Source organism: Danio rerio, chromosome 23 (assembly GCF_049306965.1).
Source record: "Danio rerio strain Tuebingen ecotype United States chromosome 23, GRCz12tu, whole genome shotgun sequence".
Classification (NCBI taxonomy): domain Eukaryota; kingdom Metazoa; phylum Chordata; class Actinopteri; order Cypriniformes; family Danionidae; genus Danio; species Danio rerio.
In genome coordinates this window covers 27,609,285-27,629,638 of record NC_133198.1, presented here as the reverse complement: position 1 = coordinate 27,629,638, position 20,354 = coordinate 27,609,285, and the positions used below count along the sequence as shown (strand labels likewise).

Genomic DNA, 20,354 nt, shown 5'->3' with positions numbered 1-20,354 from the left:
AAACAAAGGGCATTTTCTACAGGGAAGAAGAGGCATACAGGTTTAATACAAAAACCCTTTCAGTTAACAATGGACCTTACATTCTAAAAAATAACTAAATAAATAAATAAAAAGGTTCATAACATGATAGTAGAAGTTCAATTTAGAACTGTATTATCCTGAGGACTGCTGAAATGGTTATTCAGGTTAGAGTTTAGGGTTCTTTTTCCCACCTTTTTTTATAATCTGTAAACGGTCAAAGCACCTAATAGCTCTTTTTCACATTCACAGTATTCTATTGCTTTGCACTTTGCTCAAATGACAAACGAAAAAATTCACAGTAGTGTTTTTTTTTCAACTTGCAAAAAAGGAAAAAGAATGTGAGACTGATAACAGAAGAGAGAACAATATCAAATCTACTGTCCCACCCTTATACACTGCATTAGAAACACCTTGGATGATTATTAACAAGACTAATGACCACTGAAACATCCTCACAGTCTTGTGAAAAGAGTTTACATGGATTTTGGAGCTCAATTTTCAACAACAAAGGCTGTCAATACTCTCTCAACAGGTAATTTACTTTTTTGTAAAACGTTTATACATTTTAATTTAACAAATTTTAACTGATTTACAAGTCATGTCTTTTTTACTTTTTAAAGTGTTACAAGAACTATTTGGTTAAAGAACCTTTTCTCCACTAGTAAAATTGTAAATAATAAATTAATTGTAAGAAAATAAATCAAAATAAAATTAAGAAAAAGAAATAAAAATAAAAATAAAGGCATTTTTGTAAAGGCTTTTTTTTGTAATTATTACTTTCATGTATGTATAAACACACTCATTTATCCCTTATCAACCACTTATCTGAGACCGGGTTAAAGTTGCAGCAGTTTCATCAAGAAGCTCCAAACTTCCTTCTCCCCAGACACTTCCTCCAGCTCCTACGGGGTATCCTAAGGCGTTCCCAGGCAAGCCAGGAGACACAGACCTTCAAGGATGTCCTGGGTCTTCCCTGGAAACTTTGTTGTGGTAGGGCAAGCCCTTAACACTGCCCTAGGTAGGCATCCATAAGGCATCGGAAACTGATGTCAAGGCCACTTTATCTGGCTCCCCTCAATGGGAAAGAGTGGATCTACTACAAGCTCCTTCCGGGTGACAGAGCTCCGCACCTAAGCGTGCACCCTGCAAAGTATTGCTGCTTGTATTGAAGACCTTGTCCTACAAGAACCAAAGCCAATTGACCACAGGGGAGAGTAGCAATTTCAATTGACCTTCATCACAACAGACCAGTACATTGGCTGCATTGGTGCTGAACATCTGTGCATCTGGGATGGTGGTCCCCCTTTCTAAGAAAAAGCACCAGAGGGTGTTTTGCAACTATAGATGGATCACACTCTTTAGGCTCACCTGGGAAAATCTCTGCCAGGGAACTGGAGGGGGGAATCTTGCTCAAGGTAAAACCTCAGATTCAATTATTTTTTGTCTGGGTCTTGGAACACTGGACCAGATCTATATCCTTTCTAGGACCACAGGATTTCATCTCTATATTTGCAGATGATGTTTTTCCTCAGGTGGAGGAGTTCAAGTATCCTGGGGTCTTGTTGGTGAATGAAGGAAGGATGGAATGTGAGATTACCAGATAGATTTGAGCAACATACTCAGTAAAAAACAAAACATTAGAGCTGTTATTTACTTACCACTTTTTCGTTTTAACACAGCGAAGGGTCCATACGCTATGTTCAATTTGCTACTTTTGACAACTAAATAACCAAGAGACATCTTTAATTCTAAAATGAAATGTGTATTTTGAATGTTGTGATATCCGAAACACAGCATGTATTTGATCAAAAGTACAAAAAAAAAATAAATAAATAAATGCTATCGGAGTCAATAGCCTATTAGCTTGGCAAACCAAGTTTGATGACTGGATCGAGGTTCATTGTCGATCATTCTTGTCCCCACTTCACTGTCCCGACTATTAAAGATGAAAAACCCCTAAATAAGTGTATTCAGTCAAAAATTGTGGTTACAGAACTGTAATTTTTGCGACAATATCTTAAATAAAAAATAATAGTACCTAACAGCGTGCTGTGTGATAGTTAATACTATACTATTAATAATGAAAAGAAATAAACCATTATTAATAAGGTTATATTTTACGCTGATAAGGTCTTGTCAGCATCTTCATGATACCTTTATACTCTTTTATAAACATTGTTCAACTAGAACAATCCACTGCCTTAATTAACAGAGCAAAGAGTTCAACAATTCTTCATTGGAAACAAATACATAACAATTTGATCTCCATTATTAAAACTTAAGTGATTTAATTTAACAACATAGGAGAATAGATTAAGATGCCTTTTCAGATATAGGTGACAACAAACATCTTTTCTTTCGGTTTGATATGTTTTACACTAACTTTATTAGGCACTTTTGTCCATTTATGTACGTCTCTGATATTATGTATATAGTTTTTTTCTTTTTTATACTTATTTACAGGTTTCTATATGCATATATATTCATATATGTGTGTTTGTTTATGTGTGAATACATAAATTTGTATTTTTTTAATTTTGTTACATATTGTTATCAACCATGCATTGAACCAAGTCAGTGTTAACGAATTCTGCACCATTGTTGATAACCATGTTTACTAAAAACACATAAAAAAAATTTAAGTAAAAGAAAGGTACTATTAGGAACAAAAAGGTTTCTGATTACTGATACATTATATAGATTATTGGTTCTGCTATTGTTAAACCCTAATTTGTTTAATTTGTTTATATCCATATTTGGTAAGTATGTAGCTAGAGATAAAGTAATTATGTTACTATTAAGTCAGCAACGTTTATAACACACCTTTTAGCTTAAATACACATTCAAATGTGTAGTGTTATTTTTATATGTTTCCTTTTAATTATATTTGTTTAAAATAACAGTTTGATATTATGAGCCCAAGCAATATTTAACATTCCCTGTCTTTTGTTGCAGAGTTGCAAAAACTGAACACTTTTTTTCAAAAGCAGAACATGTTTTGGAACTCTAGCTTACATTTATTTTAGTCACATATCTGACATCTGCCCAACTTCCACATTTCGAAAATGTAAACAGTGGTACCATTCTTGTTTATGTCTTGGTTTTGTGGTATAGAATTGGTCCCATTTGGGAATATTCAGGAATAGATTTCCAACACAGGAGTTCTGGGCAGCGCTTAGACTCATAAAAACTGTTGCTCTTTTATCACTTACATTTACTATCCTCTACCTCTGTTCATTTAACTTAAAGATTACAAAAATATAGACATAACACAATGGATTACATTTTCATTCCAAAAAAAAATTGAAGCCACCATAACTACCAAATAAATGTACAAAATTCCTAAATGATTACATGTAAATCACATTTCACATTTCTGGGTTTCTCAGCAGCATAAGTATTTTTTTTGCAATCCCATTTGCTGATATAATAAAAGAAAAACACCACGATGGTGTTATAAAGACTTTCAGAGAAAGGGGGAAAATAGTGTGAGACTGATGACAACAAACAAATTTACTCTCAGCCCGATAGATGCTGCATTACAATCGTCTCACATAAGTAGTAATTCGTTTTTTGTAATTTGATACAAAGATGATATATAATACATAAATAAATGCATATAAATCTTCATACATTTTTCAATTTATATATAAAATATGTATCGTTTACGTATTGAGCATTTATGTTTTTTAAATATTAAAATCCTTCAAGGATTCAATTCTTGGTCAAAACTTCTTTACACCACTGCAGAGTTTTTGCCGTTTTTAATGACTATATTTTATATTGTGACATGAAATATTCTTATAAAAGCATTCAAGTTGCAAATGATAACATCGTCAGCATGTTTTGTTCTTTTTAATTATTATTTTGAACTTCAAACACTGAAACATTAAACATTCATCAGACAACATTTTTATTTGCATTCATTTTTTTCAGTAGTTAAAATATGTTTATTTGTTTATTCAAAAGAACTTAAAATGATAATTTAATAACTTTATTGTGCAAAAGTTTATTTATTTTATAAATGTACACACGAACATGTCTTTAATTCATTTTAGCTTTAGATGAAACAAACAAATTACTTTAGGCTGTAATTGATGCAAAAGATTCAATTATTTGCAGAATGACTCAATATTCTTACCAAAGCATTACATTTATGGAAACAGTTTATATTATTTTGTTGATTATTAATTAATTCATGAATTTATTTATTTGTTTTTTGTTTAGTTTAATGACAGAGACATTGAAAAATTTTACATTCTTCAATCAAAATTTACATTTGCATCATTTTTTGCAGAAATACAACATTTTGCACTCAATGATTTAGTATTTCTCTTTGAATAATAATTTTATTAATAGCTTGATTGTGCTCTGGGTTATTTAGGTATAAACAAACAGTAAAGTATCCCTTTAATGAATTTTAGATTAACATTGTTTTTTATTATTATTCTAGCTTTTTTTACATTTTAATTTTGCAATTGTATTTTTTGCAAAAAAAATTGTTATTCTATCATTTATTTTTTATTAACTTATTTATTTTTTTATGTAGAGTACAATTGTCCTTACCATACATTGTTTTTTCACACCTATATTTGATTTGATTACTTTATGCTTGTCTTATGTAAGACCTACTTTGTTTGTATATTTCTTAGGATAAAAAATGCAAATCATTTCTGGGCTATTCAGTTATTTCGGACAGATACTGTTCAATGTATAACCTCAATTAATCCTCACCATCATCATCATCAATGCCGCATTGATGATGAAGACGAAGATCAATAGAAAAACCATTAAACCGTATCTTTCTGATGCTATCAATTCAAGCCCATCACGCGTTTCCTTCACAATTTCCTCCTTATTAAATTAGCATTCCGACAGTGTAATTTAGATTTAACACGACTCCAGCTTCTGACTACTGATTTGCGACAAATCCAGCACTGGAATGTTTTCGGTATGGAGTGTGCAGAACAGAAGAATGCTTCAGCTACTCCCACTTCTAGGAGATCCAATCCGAAACGACCAGCTGTTTCAAGGCGCCCCTCAGAGTCCGTCCAAAGCAAAACAATACACGGAAAAACATAAAAATCGTCGATGTTCGCCTATTTTAGCGTTTTATCTTCTTAAACGGCACATCTGATCGTATTGGTGGTGTCTTTTCCCGAAATACTGTTTTGGAAATAGCCCAGCTACGGGGTTGTTTATCTGTAGTAAGGGGAACTTGAAACCGTCCCTGCCCCATGTCCTCGGTTGTTTTTCTTCTTTCGCCTGGATTCTCCATGTTGTTGGAGAAAAAGTGAGGGCTTTACCTAGACTAGAGGGGGCTATGGATAAATATACAAGCGATAAAGTAAACCGAGACGCGAAGCCTAGAAAATAGCAGATAAGAAAAAACACAACAAAGTGTCATGCCCCTCCCATGTGGAAGAGAATAGAAGGCGGGAATAAATAAATATCAAAATAATTTGTCGCTGTAGGTTTGAGATTGTTTGCGCCAACGGAAATTATTCATTTCAAGCCTCGCTAGCTTTTAATGCCACTAAATGCGGACCGACTGTTTGTCGCTGGAAAAGGTTGGTTGGACGTTGAGGGCTGTGCGTTTGTTAGATGGAAAGTTCTATCATCACTCAAGTGCAGAGAGAGGATACTCGGTTGTCTTCGAAAACAGGTAGGCAAAGCTCTGTCACTTGCTAAACGGCGCTGTCAACTCTTTCTGATCGCGCATTTTCTGTCTGCCATTTTCGCGTCACTCTCTTCGATGTGCGATTCGAACTCGTTCGATGCTCTCGCGGTGACAGTTATTTGTCATATCGTGCTGACTGACATGTCAGTTCTGAGCGGAATTCGTTAAGTTCCGACCGTTGGAACTTAACGAAGAATTTCGCTTCGTATGACGAAATACGCGCTTTCTTTTGTTTGTGGCTTAAATCTGTGCCTAACTTAATTTGTATTATTTACACGCTTTTCCGTTGCAGTCAAGCATTGCTGAATGTTTACGTAATGTGATCAGTTTTAAAAGGATTTCTAAAAGACGACACTGCTTTTCTCTCTGTTAAAATTGTGTTTTTCTATTAATTTGGGAACATTGTGTAATGTGTAATTAATTATGTATTTATTAATTTAAATAATTATATATGTTTAATTATATACTCTAGCTCCTTTACACAATGAATACAATTTGGCACTTGAAAACATACTGTAAGCAATGCTGCGAATATATTTGGTGTTGTTTCCTCATTTGTGAGCGTCTTGGTTAATGTATAATTTAAGCGACATCTTGTTTTAACGTTATGCAGATTGTGATGTAAAACATTTCCTTTTTAATTGACTTAACTTACTTACACTCGCGAATGTCACACTCTAACCGAAGAGAAACTAGGTGAAATATCGAGCTAAAATGTGGAAAAACACGGGCCTAATGGAGAGCGCAAGGTGCCGCGCTGGAATGCACAACACACCCCTCGGCACACGCCCTCCATCTGCCGCGACGAGCTCACGTTTAAACCTCAACGGTTCACGAAGGCCTTTTCTAGACGTTTAACGAGTAAAATGTCGCGCTGTTACGCAGAAAATTGCATAGTAACTATGTTGTAACCCTTTACTTACTACCTGATGGGCCAGTGTGTGTCCTCATGGTGTTTTGGTGTGCAGTTGGGACTGGTGTTTATCGTGTGTTGTAAATATGCGCAGAGCTGCGCGCTTATTATAGAGCTGACGCAAACGCCTTGTAAACACCGGTCCTTCTAGTGTGACTCTACAGCACTGGTGTCAATTAGGCTATTATTACAGATGTTTACGATCTCTGTATTCGTGACTTACGAGCAGCCATAATGTTGGGAAAACAGCCAAGTCGAGTGTGCACAAATTCCTTGAAGACCCCTTGAACTCGCTTCATATTTGCTGGCATGCAGTGCAATGTGTGACTTTTTGTATTTGTGACAGTCTCAGAAATGAGGATGTGAATTGGTGCAGTAGTTATGTGTAATATTGTTCAATCAATTTGATTTGTGTATATGTGTTAAAATATATGTGCAAATCATACAGTAGACTGTGTAAGAGAATATTTGTCTTATGATGAGTGAAAATCATTTTTTTTTATTATTCAGTAAAACAGATGGTGTAACCAAGTCAAAGCATCAAATTGTTTATTTTCACCTCACATACGTGAGTGTATTTAACAATATTTTCTTGTTTTCCCAATTTGAGAATGTGATGTATTTTTTTAGTTACAAATATCAAAGGTGCTTAAAATTAAAAGATATCTAGTATTTTTAGCAAACTAAATGGCTGTGATTTACAGTCATCAGGTGTAAAGGGTCTTGTGTTTTATGACAGGACAACAAAATGGCTTCCTGCTTCATGTTGCGCCACACTGACTTAAGTTTTTTTTTTTTAATTAATATTATTTTTAAGAAATATGTTTATACATAATTATTTATGGCACATCCTATAGAAAACTTTTTTATTTAAAAAAAATTCTTGTCACTCTTCTGACAGCTTTACCACTCACAGATTTTTCATTAAGACATACAAAAAAAGTTCACAAATTGAAAACATTCAGCATTGCAGAAGCCATGTATTCATGCTGTTTGAATTGCATTTTCTAAAGTATTTTGCATAACTGCGCAAGGGCATGTCACACCATTGATCCTTAACCAGATGAGAAGGTTTGCAGTATTCTTTGAAAAGTTTTTTTATGTAAAGCCTATATAACTTTATGTAATTAAAATAATTAATCTAACTGAATATGCTGGATTGATGCTGTTCAAATTAATCAAGGAAACATGTTAAAAACTGTAATGACTGTTATGACTGCGGCTTAAGCCGGTATAAGATTCTGATGGTATGATAACCTTGGATAAAAGTATCACAGTTTGGCGGTATTGTAATTAACGCTCTCAAATATATTCTTTTTAATTGTTTGGGTAAAAAACAAAACTTTATTTCCCCTTTGAACACAATATATGTTATTTTGAGAAACAATTCCAAAATATTTTAACAGTTAACATGTCAGGCTAGATAATTCAAATAATACTATTAACTTATACTGCCTTCATTAGTTTCTAAAACACATATTTCCTTACAATTGAAAACACAATCTTTGGACTTCTTTTCAGATGGAGATACTGTTGTCCTAAAAAAAATGTAAATGAAAAAGTCTTACATATACCATAGGAACGGTATAACAGAAAAATTTGAAGGTTTTAAAACCTTGACTTTTCTAAACCGCGATATACCTTTAAAACAATTATTGTCTCATGCCTATTATTATGTCTTGTCATTGCCTGAGTACCTGCGTATGTGTGGTCTAAAAATGTAATAAATGAAGAGACATAACAAAGAAAAATCAATATGCATGTTTGGGTAATATAATGATGAAATATTATACTTTGATGTCAAATTAGACAATGAAATTTGTGAAATTGTTTGCACAGAAAATGTGCAATACATTATGGTAAACCATTTCAGAATGACCAAATATTGTTTGATCTATCAGTTTGGTTCAAAAAAGCACTTTGTAACTTTAATGTACAATAAAAGTTTTTTAATTTACTTTGTGCAGTTTTAGATAATCCTTAGTGCTTAGGAAATGTTTTGCTATCAGACTGCTTAAAAATAAGCTCCATATAGTTATTGTGTTGTCAATAAAACTTGTTTTAGGTGAAATCTTAAGTCGTTGCATCAACAAAAACTATGCTTATGGTGCATTATCAGATGCATCCAAAAAAAAAAAAAACATTTCTCAGTCATTCTGCCCACTAGTTTGATTACAAATATCAAGAACATGTTTTTGTTTTCCTAACAGATTCCTTGGACTCCAGTTACACACCATCCCCTGAAACTCAAATCCATTCTTGCCATTTAATTCGCCTTGGAGATCTTAATTATTTTGAAAAATAGATGGGTTTTGAATTGGTGCCTTTCTTTTATTCATCAGTTAAACTTCTTTTGTGGAAAAAAAAAAAAAACTCATTTGGTTAAATGTGAGCAGGAGTGCTAGAAAGCCTGACCACTTAACAGCGTCCAGCAGAACCTTTGACGGTCCCTAACAAAACACTCTTTACACTCCACTCACCAAAGGTGGAAATTATTGCTTTATCTACATGTGACAAATGTTTTCAAGAAAGTGCATTTGAATTCATGGATACATTTTCCTTGTACTCCATTTCCTGAGTCCCTTTTGTTAAGCAGGGCGTTATCAGCGAGTGTACAGATGGGCAAATACAGCACAGAGTAAATGATGACGAAGGAGGCCATTTTCTCTCATCCTCCCTCTGCTGTACATGCTGCTCGTATGTTACATAAGATCATTCCTATGGCTATATAAGCCTCCATAGGGAACCAAAGGGAGAAAAGGTGCCTGGGATCAGCCGCTGCTCATCATTACGGTCAAACTGAGGGAGAGAGAGGGGGGAAAAAGGGATGATTACTAGCAGTAAAGTTACATCACCAAAAGAATAAAAAACACTCTAATCATTGCATGGTGTACTTTCATGTTGCAATAGCTTTTGTCCAATTTTGCTGCTTGGGAATCTCGACAGGCATGTCTGAACAAAATCATGTTTCACTTACATGCAAATATTTGCAAGCACAAGTATGTAGAAGCCCCCTAAATATGCAAGGAGCCCCTCTGTAATGCACAACAAATCTGGTTACAGATGTGGTAGTGTTACAAAACATAGCTCTTATTTCTGTGGCTGCCAGTTTTGTCTGTGTCGTTTGTACGTTTTTGCCAGACTCTCCTGTGATGAAATGGCAGGAGCAGCATGCGTGTGTGTGTGTGTGTGTGTGTATGTTTTGCTCCAAAGGTACAGCTGAAATGTGTGGGCTTTCCCGCCTTCTGAGATTATATAACATATACCAGCCGTGGCCAGCAGTCTTATTTAAAACAGATTTTCTGTTTTCTGTGCAACGTGTGCCATCTCTGGAAAGGGGCGGCTGAGCATTTGGTCATTTTGAAGTTGATAGATGCCACATTTACTGGCGAAAAACATACATTTTATTGCAGTTCTCTAAATTATTTAAAAGATCCATCCAGCTTTATACAGTTGATGTTAATGTATCAAGCTGATGGGTGAATGTCTGTTTTACCAAACTCAAGTGGTTGATTGTCAATATATATTAGTAATTAATAATGTGCTCTGAGTGGGGTTTTGACAGTGATGTTTAGTGAGGTTCAAGTGGAATTGTTGATAAAGCATGCAACATGAGCCTTTTTTATGCCCTGTTTATGCAATGCAATTATCAGCGGGACTAATAGATGCAAATTAAGCAATTGTATTGTTTTCTAACAGATCAGGTGAATAAAAGTTCGCCTCAGAAACCTGGGAGTCGGAATATCTTCAAAAAGCTCATCTGTTGCCTTCGAGCTCAAGATGCCCAGCTGCCAACTTCACCTACCCATGATGCCTTGCTAGAGCCTGAGGACAATGGGACCTTTGCCAAAGTATGATAGTAATCATTAATCTGCATTGGCATTTTATTTTTGAAATTTGTATACATTTAAATATACATTACACATATATAGTTTAGTAACAATCAGTGGCAAGGATTGGTTGACAGTCACTGTTAATTAGCACTGTATCACTTAATTCTATTTGTTTGATTAATAAATAATAATATTCAGAAATATTTAATGTATTACAATTTTACATATAATGCACATTAATATTAAATAAGAGTAAAAATAATATTTAACAATATTAAAGTAATATACAAAGACAGATTAATAGATATAAAATTATATATATAATGTTTATATTAATTATGATGTGTACAATTATTTATATATATATATATATATATATATATATATATATATATATATATATATATATATATATATGTGTGTGTGTGTGTGTGTGTGTGTGTGTGTGTGTGTGTGTGTGTGTGTGTGTGTGTGTGTGTGTGTATTCAGTTTATTTTAGATCAGTGACAAGTACTAATAATTGATCACTTGCTTACGTCATTCCCTCAAAAAACAACATTGTAAATTACAACACTGTTACCTATTTCTGTCTATTACTAATAATATTTAATCATACATAGAATTACATAGTATTAATATGTAGCATATTGATATTTTATATAATGTATACATTGGTAATTTATATAATATTGTGCAGTAAAACTTTAATTTAAAATGCTACTGTTTCTTTGTAACTGCTGGTGACATTTACAAGCAACTTTAGTGTAAAAAATAGTTTCTCTATCAAATGTTTTTAATAGTGGAAAAAAAATGGCATGTTATCTACAGATACCAGGCGAGAGTCTGCTGCCAGCAGTGACCTCTCACGACCAGGGGAAGATCTGTGTGGTCATAGATCTGGATGAAACACTGGTGCACAGCTCCTTTAAGGTAACCACTCACGAGCATGCACATCAGGCATTTTAAAGAGTTTCATGCTGCATAAGAGATCAGTTCAAAACAGATGCATATATAACATTTTACATGTAAAATAACTGTAACATTTGCACGTTAATAACAGTTCGCCAACTCACTAATGTTTTAATCATATCCACATTGTGTTTTTGTAGCCAATAAGCAATGCAGATTTCATTGTGCCTGTGGAGATTGAGGGGACCACACACCAGGTGAGATCTGACAAATGTTTGTGTATGTGAGAAGCAGCAGTAATCCTCTGCCAGTGTGTGAAAAGAGGGTAGAGCGGGGATGTTGTTCCATATTCAAACGTGAATGTTGACCGCCATCTGCTGGACTGATGTGAGAACGACACTTCAGCAGTGCAGTGACGTCATGAGTCAGTTACAAGATGCAAAACATGTTTTTTCATGCATGTGCCAATTTTGGTCACAAATATCAAAACTATATCGTAAAACAAAATGTTTTGTCACATTTCAATTAATTTATCTTCACTTAACACAAAAAACACCAACAAAACATTATTTTAAATTATATAGGCATATTTAAGGCTTTTATCAAAGGATATATTCATACAAAATTATTTTTTTTAAGTGTTATTCCACAAAATTCCCTTTTTCATTGTACATTTTGTTTTCTGAAAGGTACTTTTAAAAAGTGCGTTTCAAGTGCAGAAGTGCAGTGATAAATATTAGTTTATTTTTTACTCAGTGTCTTGCCCTAAAATACTGGAGATTTAAATATTGCATGTAAATATTCCATAAGATTTTGCCATTCTCATCAGTTTTTTACAGGAAATCTGCATTTGGCCTTTGCCTGGTTCAAGTAATCCAGGATAGGTTAGTTCCCACTAGTACGGCCTATTCTTGGTTACTTGTTTCAGGAGGAGGCTACGAGCAACAGCACTACAGGACATTAACAAAACTTTAAATGTGTACCCTCAACTGATTTACAACTGAATTTAAATGGTTTTAGAGCTGCATGATTAAAAGATGAACATATCAAAGATTATCCCTGTTTAAATGATTCATGTAAATATGTTAAACTTTTGACAAAGTCATTCAGTGCTGTGTTGATACACTGACACAGAGAGCAGTTTATATATATCGTTCTGAAAAAGTCAGCATGTTATTATTTTGATTAGTTTGATTAAACACTAATTTCTATGGTAGCTATCAAAATAGAATAAATCACATGTGTTTATTCACACTTTTAAGCTTAGGCTAAATTAAAACATGTGGTTCATTAAAAATATGCAAAACACATCTAAAATGTCACGATACCACAAAATGTGACAACAAAATGGACAGAAATCCTCAAGCATATCAGTGTTTTTTTATAGTTGCACATTTCAGTTCAATACATGCATAAAACACATCTACTTGCAGCAGATTTCTGTGGCTGATTAATGATTAATTGATGCTGTTTTGACTCCTCAACACATTTATATTAATGAGTTGAGCTGATAAAAAAACATCTTCTGTAGGCACATAAAATATTCACATGCAGCCCGACGCACAACATTGTTTTAGATGTTCACAGTATTTTCAGTCACAAATTATAAATCTAGGTTTGGACTTTAAAATGACTGCTGCGAATGCAAAGTGAACCACGATTAAATATATAATTTTCATTTATGATTTGGACCAAATGAAATAAATACAAATGTTCTAGATGCATCAAATGATGACTATATCAGTTCTGTATTCACAACAGTAGATGGCGACAAGTGACTTTTAAAAAAATGTATTTGCCATTGAATCATTTAAGATGTTTGTTCAGTAGCGCTGATTCATCAGTAATGAATCATCTGATGTTAACAAAGCAGTTCAGTAGAATCATATCGTCAAACTTATTTTTAAAAATAAATCATTCATTTATTCATTCATTTTCTTTTCGGCTTAGTCCCTTAATTAATCTGGGGTCGCCACAGCAGAATAAACCGGCAACTTATCCAGCACATATTTACGCAGCGGATGCCCTTCCAGCTGCAACCCATCTCTGGGAAACATCCATACACACTCATACACTACGGACAATTTAGCCTACCCAATTCACCCAGAGGTTTATTTAGCCTACCCACAGCACCCAGAGGAAACCCATGCGAACGTGGGGAGAATATGCAAACTCCACACAGAAACGCCAACTGACCCAGCCGAGGCTCGAGCCAGCGACCTTCTTACTGTGAGGCGACAGCACTACCTACTGCGCCACAGCATTGCCCCTATGAATTATTCAAATAAATTAAATATATTTTTTTATTTGTCATAAATCTCTAGATAAGTTTAATTGTCTTGTCAGCATCAATGCCTCTATTTTAATCAATTAAACAACTCACATATAAATATATAATATATACTTTATATATATTTTATATATAAATTATATATTGTCATATATAATATGACAAGTTCATGTTTGGATTTCACATATATTAAATAATTAATATTAAATATTTCATACAGGCAACATATAGTTTGAAATATTGCAAAAATGGCTGCTTTCAATATATTTTGCAACCATTGGAATTACAAGTATGTACATGTATGTTCATATATATATAATAGCTCTAATATTATATGTGTATTCATGTATGGCTATATATGAACATACATAGTTTATATATATATACATATATATATATATATATATATATACATATATATATATATATATATATATATATATATATATATATATATATATATATATATATATATATATATATATATATATATATATACATACACACACACACACACACACACAAACACACAGGGCACAACAATAAGGACTGCTCGGTGGCCCAGGGCCAGCATGAGAGACTTGGGACAGTAGACAGGATAATTACTGGCCCGATTGGGACAGAGCTGCCTTAACACTAACATTTAATTGGTCTGCGACTATTTGTCAATTGCGTGCATTTTAAGTTTAGTCTTTAAACACTACCTTCTCTGTGATGTCGTAAACAACATATTGCTTTTTGGTTCCTCTTGTCTGATTTGATGTTTTGAGCATGCAATTTTTTTCCGTAACCTGGTAACAGCCAGTACAGCGAAGAAACGGCAACATGGCGGCATGATCAAATTGTAAGGCTAAAAGAAAATGTCTGTTTCTAACATCTTGGAAGCAGACATTTACGCGTGAACAATGCGACAAACAAAAGTGATAAAAATTGATAATAAAATGAAAAAAGTGATGTTTTGCACAGTTTGCCATCAGTTTGACAAGTCAGCCACCTTTTGTTAAATAATTTCGAACCACAATAAAATACCTCCACATTTTCCCCTGCTCTTTTTGTTTATAAAACACTTTTATTAACATGTTTTTTAAGTATTGAAATTCTAGATAAACTTTATTTTTGACACATTATTTAAAATATGTGGCAAAAATAGCTATTAACTTCCCTTTTTTTTTGGTGGGGCCAGTGAAAATTTGGTAGGGCAAGTAAAAATCTGAACCACTGGCCCACTCGGACCAGTCGAAAAAATCCTTAGCATTGAACCCTGATATATATATATATATACTTTTCTATGTAGGAAGAAAAATGCAATTGTCAGTTTATCCAGAATCATGCAGCTCTAAATGGTGTATTTCATCTGAATAGTAACATCAACAAGCACATGTGTGTTTTAGGTGTATGTGTTGAAGAGGCCGTACGTGGATGAGTTTCTCCAGCGGATGGGGGAACTGTTTGAATGTGTTCTGTTCACTGCTAGCCTTGCTAAGGTATGGAAACATAACATTCCTGTAGAAAATAAGAGTAGAAAGCCCTCATTAGATGCTTGTTGGCTAGCATTCTAGAGTTGTGTAGTAACCCACGGCTGTGCTAGTATGCAGACCCTGTGACAGACCTGCTGGATCAGTGCGGTGTGTTTCGGACGCGCCTCTTCCGTGAATCTTGTGTCTTCTATCAAGGCTGTTATGTGAAAGACCTGAGTCGCCTTGGCCGTGAGCTCCACAAAACCCTGATCCTGGACAACTCTCCTGCCTCCTACATCTTCCACCCTGAGAACGCTGTGGGTCGCCCTCGCTCTCCTGCTATTTATCTGCCCTGTAGATTCACCCTTATGTGTTTGACATACATATACAGTGGGGTCCATCTGCTACCTAAATGTTATTTTTATTGATTAATTGATTTTTTTTGTTTTTTTTTGTTGAGTAATTCATAATATTATTTAGCAGGGATTCATTAATAGATCGTAAACCATAGTAATACATTTTCTTGAAAGATTTTTAGGTATCACTTTAGTTTTGTTATTAACAGACCAATAGCCAACACTACTAGCTTAATGAACTACTAATTAGCTGCATATTAATAGTTAGTAAGGTAGAACTTGGGTTTAGGTTTTGGGTAGAATTAGGGATGTAAAATAAGATTATACTTTATAACTACTAATGAACAGTTAATAACTTAATAACAGGCAGGCAATAAGCCAGTAGTAAATAGCATGGATTGTGACCTAAACTAAAGTGTTATCAATTTTTGTTTAAAAAAGCGTTGTGCTTGGCAATGATTAGTCGCGTCTAAAATAAAAGTTTGTATTCATATATGTATGTATGTGTTTGGGGGGTGGGATGAGGTATATATTTATTATGTATATATAATTACACACATGCCTGCATATATTTGAAAAAAGTATATTTAGATCAAATATATATGCATATAACAGATTATATTTACATTTAGGTTTCCATGTTGATATTTTTGTTTTGTTTTCATGTTAATGTGTGTATTTATATACATGATAAACATACATCTCACACACAGATATTTTGTAAAAACAAACCTTTATTTTGGATGCGATTAATCAATGCTCAATAGAATTTTATTCTTAAGACTTTAGATTTTGTAATGCCTACTAAAATGGTAAATCATCATCATCATCATCAAGAGAAGAAAACTACTTAAATGAACAGTATTTTTACAATCATGAGATCATTTTTAATCAAAGTAGTTGAGACATTGGTGTACATGCATATTATTATGTATATGCATTATGTACACTCTAAAAACAATGACATGACCAAAAGTCATGACAACAAATCAGCTAGCTCTCTGCAAGTCTTACATTGTTGCCCACTGAAGCTAAGCAGGTATTAAAAGAAGGTATTATTATTATTCTAAATATTAAATGTTATACTTATATTAAACTTAATTTTAATAAGTTAATCAGGTTCCATCTGCATTTTTACGTTATACAAAGTGTAACTTATTCTGTTAAGTCAGTTTGATTTATGTTTAGAGTTTAGAGAAAAGTTCATTTGATTCAACTAAAATACTTTAGGGCAGCAACTATTTTTACAGTGCATGTAACAGAAGCAGTTTTGTTTTATTCATGTGTATCTAAAGTGAAAACAAACATATGAACCCTCCTATGAAATATTCATTTTTTTTTTATAATTCATATGTGCAGTTTAACTGAGCAATAACATTTGTTTCAGTATTAAAATGGAGAAAACCCTCTTTATTTTGGCTGAATGGAAAAATATATTTACAATAAAAAATTGTTAAGGTCAATATTATTCATCCCTTATTAGATTTAGAATAATGTTTTATTGGCTACAGAATAAACCACTTGTCCAATGACTTACCCTATTAGCCTAGTTATGCCTTTTAATTGAACTTGAAGATGAATACAGGCATTTAACAAAATAACTACAAACATTATGTAGTGGCATCATGACAAAGAGAATGAGAAAGAGTTATTAAAACTATTTTGTTTAAAAAATGTGTTCAAATCTCTATTAAACAAATTGCAATTTTTTTTAAATATATAAAAACTAAAATTTTGAATCCCACATTTTCAGTGATTTCAGACCTTGCACTCCCACTGTATATGTAACCATTTTGCTGCACTTCCATCTTAAACACACCAGTTTAATTGACCAAATGCACTAATATAATGATCCTCCTGCTTTTAAAACACATAAACCCTGCAGATTTACATAATCTCACAATGATTAGCCATTAAAGCGGTGGCTTATAATAACCAGTGTTTGTCCGGCAGGTTCCAGTACTGTCGTGGTTTGACGATTCGGAGGACACCGAGCTGCTTCACCTCATCCCAGTATTTGAAGAGTTAAGCCAAGCTGAAGACGTCTACAGCAGACTCCAACAACTCAGGGCTCCATAATCCATACGCTAAACCTCCATGTTGAGTAGCACTGACTGCCAATCAGACTCAAACAGCAACGCAAACGGTAAGCCAAGAGGAAAAAAAGAAACAGAGGCCAGAGCTTGCCTTTTGCAATAACGATTTACGATTTTTATATTCCTTTTTTACTTTTCTATTCATTTTTTAAGTTTATAAGGACATGTGTTGGGAGATTAAAACACTTGACAGGGTCTAATCAAGTCCAGAATGCGCAACAGTGAAGCTGAAGCCGCTGTATTTTGTTACTCAGCTCCGCACAACTGACTTGAGGCCAGTCTCTCGCTCTCTCTATGCAAGATCTACCTGAACTCAACCTCACTTTTATCAGCATTTATAATCATCTTCTTAGTGTATTCCCAATTCTAGCAAAGGCCAGAGAAAATGAGAACTGGATCACACGTCATGCTATGCATTTTTTTTTTTCCATAAATGCAAATGTGACACCAAGCACCCGTTCATCCTTGAGTCTTATTCATTTAAGCAAGGCCTTGTTTACTTTTCTACGGTCACTGAGGTGACTATCGTTTTTTAAAAACACTGTTATATGTGAATTATGACTACATACATACCTTGACACTTCCTGTATTCATCTTAAAGTGGCCTTATCTCTGCTTCAAGTGTACTTGATGGGAAGCAGAATTAACACCACGGAATGAACCAAAGAGATTTATCTAGTTCAGTCTCTCTGCTGTATTTCTGCAGACAATTTACTTGTGTGTTTTCTCATCTTATTTGTATATTTGGTCGAACTTGAATTGAACTTGAAATGTCCATCTCTGATGCAGATCAGATTCTCCATCGTGTATTATTTAAAGACCATCATGTTTTTATTATGAGTTGTTTTTACTGTAGCACAAGCATTTTAAAAATGGCCATGATTTTTATAGACACAACAAAGTGTTGCCTTTCTGTTCTAAAATGTGCCCTGATAAGGCCTGTGTTATCATATTTTTGACTTTTGTATTGATGACAATAAATTTTTCTCTGTGCAACATGCATTTCTCCTCTTTGTATCGTCTCTTTAGCTATTATTTTTAAAGGTATAGTTCACTTAAAAATATAAAACTACCTCATGTATTCTTGCTCATGTGGTTATAAACAAAAGAAGACATTTTGAAGAATGTTTGGTGATGACAGAGGTGTATTTGTTTAATAAGCAAGGTAAGAGAAAATCTGGTGCCTCCAAAATACATGCCTAGATGAAAAAATAACACCTATACTGTAAATTCAGATTCTCCATCTTGTATTATTTAATCACCATCATGTTTATTTTATGAGTTTCAACTGTAGCAAAAACATTCAAAAGATGGCCATGATTTTTGTAAAGTCGCCTTTCGGTTCTAAAATGTGCCCTGAACAAGGCCTGTGTTATCATATTTTTGACTTTTGTGTTGATGACTAAATTTGTCTCAACATCATGCATGTTCCTCTTTGTGTCATGTCTTGAGCTATTATAAGCTATTATTCTTATAGGGATAATTCACTCAAAAAAAAAAACAAAAAACTTATTTATTCTTGCTCATGTGGTTTTAAACCTTTAGGAGTTTCTTCTGTTGAACACAAAAGAAAACACTTTTAAAAAATGCTGGATGCGGGCACGTGTGGATTTATCCAACAAGCAAGGCAAGCGAAATCTGGGGGCCCCAAAGTTAATACCTAGAAGTATAATTATACCTATAAATGTAATATATATGTATCTACCTAATGGAATATTAACAGTTATATCTGTGTAAATGTGGCCCCTACACCCTAATAATGAAGCAGTCCAGATTTAGTTTTACAACGGTTTATTATTTGTATAGTTGTACATTCATTTTAGGAAAACAAATACATAAAGATGTAGAGATTGCATTAAGATTAAACATAGAAAAGAAGACAGAGTCATATAAGGAAAAAAAACAGAAACAAATAAATGAATAAAGGTAAAAAGGGAGCATTTTAAGGATTTTTGCGATTGACTATGGAAGTGAGTCTCTTAATTACTATGGAAGTGAATGGGTCCAAGCAACGAACATTAAAAAATAAAAATATTTGTGAAGAAACTCGAATAAGTTTTGAACAAGGGAAGGTTGAGTAAATTATGGCAGAATGATCATTGTTGGGTGAATTATCCCTTTAATAAACAGCTGCAGGAATTATTCAAACAGCATGTAAAAGGCATTCAAATAATTCCATGTAACCAATTTTGAACGATGAAACCCTAAAAAGCAAACATTACTATGCTTTGCCCTCAAACAATCCTGAAATAATGTAATATTTTTTATTCACAATCGTTTTAATCATTAAACAAGTAGCTTGGACATCCTTCTTTTGGCCACTGGGGGCACCAGAATCAATCTTAGTAAATAAAGACGTATTCTGTCATTATAAATATGGGTCAACATATAAAAAAGGTTTACAAGCATCAAAACATTAAGTAGCTCTCCCTCTCTCATTAAAAGATCACAATTCAGCCCAAAAATATTACTGTAGGTAAATGTCAAGATAAATCTTTATACTTTGCTACTATCCTTCAAACAGCTAGATTTTACCCATTTGACATTTAATAAATCATTTAAAATGACACATTTTGGTTAGTTTAGTCCTTTAAATATCTTAATAAGTACTAGTCCGAAAACGTTGATCATTTTTTACATAAGAATATCTGTTATACTGAATGATGGTGGAAAATCATTTCACATATTTTTGAATTAGGACTTAAAAAAATGATCCATTAGTTAATGTTAGTTAACACATCAAGTATAATCAATACAGCACAGTATTTTTAATCACAGTTACATATACTAACATTGAGC

At 33.5% G+C, this 20,354-nt stretch overlaps 1 protein-coding gene and 1 non-coding gene across 5 annotated transcripts; both read left to right on the top strand.

Annotated features, from left to right (window-relative positions):
* The first annotated feature begins 5,287 nt into the window (after window positions 1-5,287).
* ctdsp2 (CTD (carboxy-terminal domain, RNA polymerase II, polypeptide A) small phosphatase 2) lies at window positions 5,288-18,555 on the top strand. 4 transcript variants are annotated; one of them, XR_012398224.1, is made up of 7 exons: window positions 5,288-5,686; window positions 10,314-10,465; window positions 11,276-11,377; window positions 11,557-11,613; window positions 15,038-15,130; window positions 15,242-15,420; window positions 17,413-18,555. XR_012398224.1 is itself a non-coding variant. In NM_199544.1 (7 exons), exons 1-7 carry the CDS (start codon window positions 5,626-5,628, stop codon window positions 17,536-17,538), a joined length of 777 nt encoding a protein of 258 aa, NP_955838.1. In that variant the 5' UTR covers window positions 5,328-5,625; the 3' UTR covers window positions 17,539-18,551. The 4 variants fall into 4 exon arrangements, 2 of the variants coding, with proteins under 2 accessions (XP_073794116.1, NP_955838.1); XR_012398226.1 differs by having other exon boundaries at window positions 15,216-15,420; NM_199544.1 differs by having other exon boundaries at window positions 5,328-5,686; window positions 15,235-15,420; window positions 17,413-18,551.
* Window positions 12,203-12,299, top strand: dre-mir-26b (microRNA 26b). Its single transcript, NR_030031.1, has one exon. It is a non-coding gene; the product is annotated as a microRNA 26b (primary transcript).
* Window positions 18,556-20,354: the final 1,799 nt, after the last annotated feature.

Coding starts and splice junctions, on each gene's coding strand:
- ctdsp2 (NM_199544.1), top strand. CDS start 5,626: ATGGAAAGTTCTATCATCACTCAAGTGCAGAGAGAGGATACTCGGTTG. Junction 5,687..10,313: donor TCGGTTGTCTTCGAAAACAG/GTAGGCAAAGCT, acceptor GTTTTCTAACAG/ATCAGGTGAATAAAAGTTCG. Junction 11,614..15,037: donor TTGAGGGGACCACACACCAG/GTGAGATCTGAC, acceptor TGTGTGTTTTAG/GTGTATGTGTTGAAGAGGCC.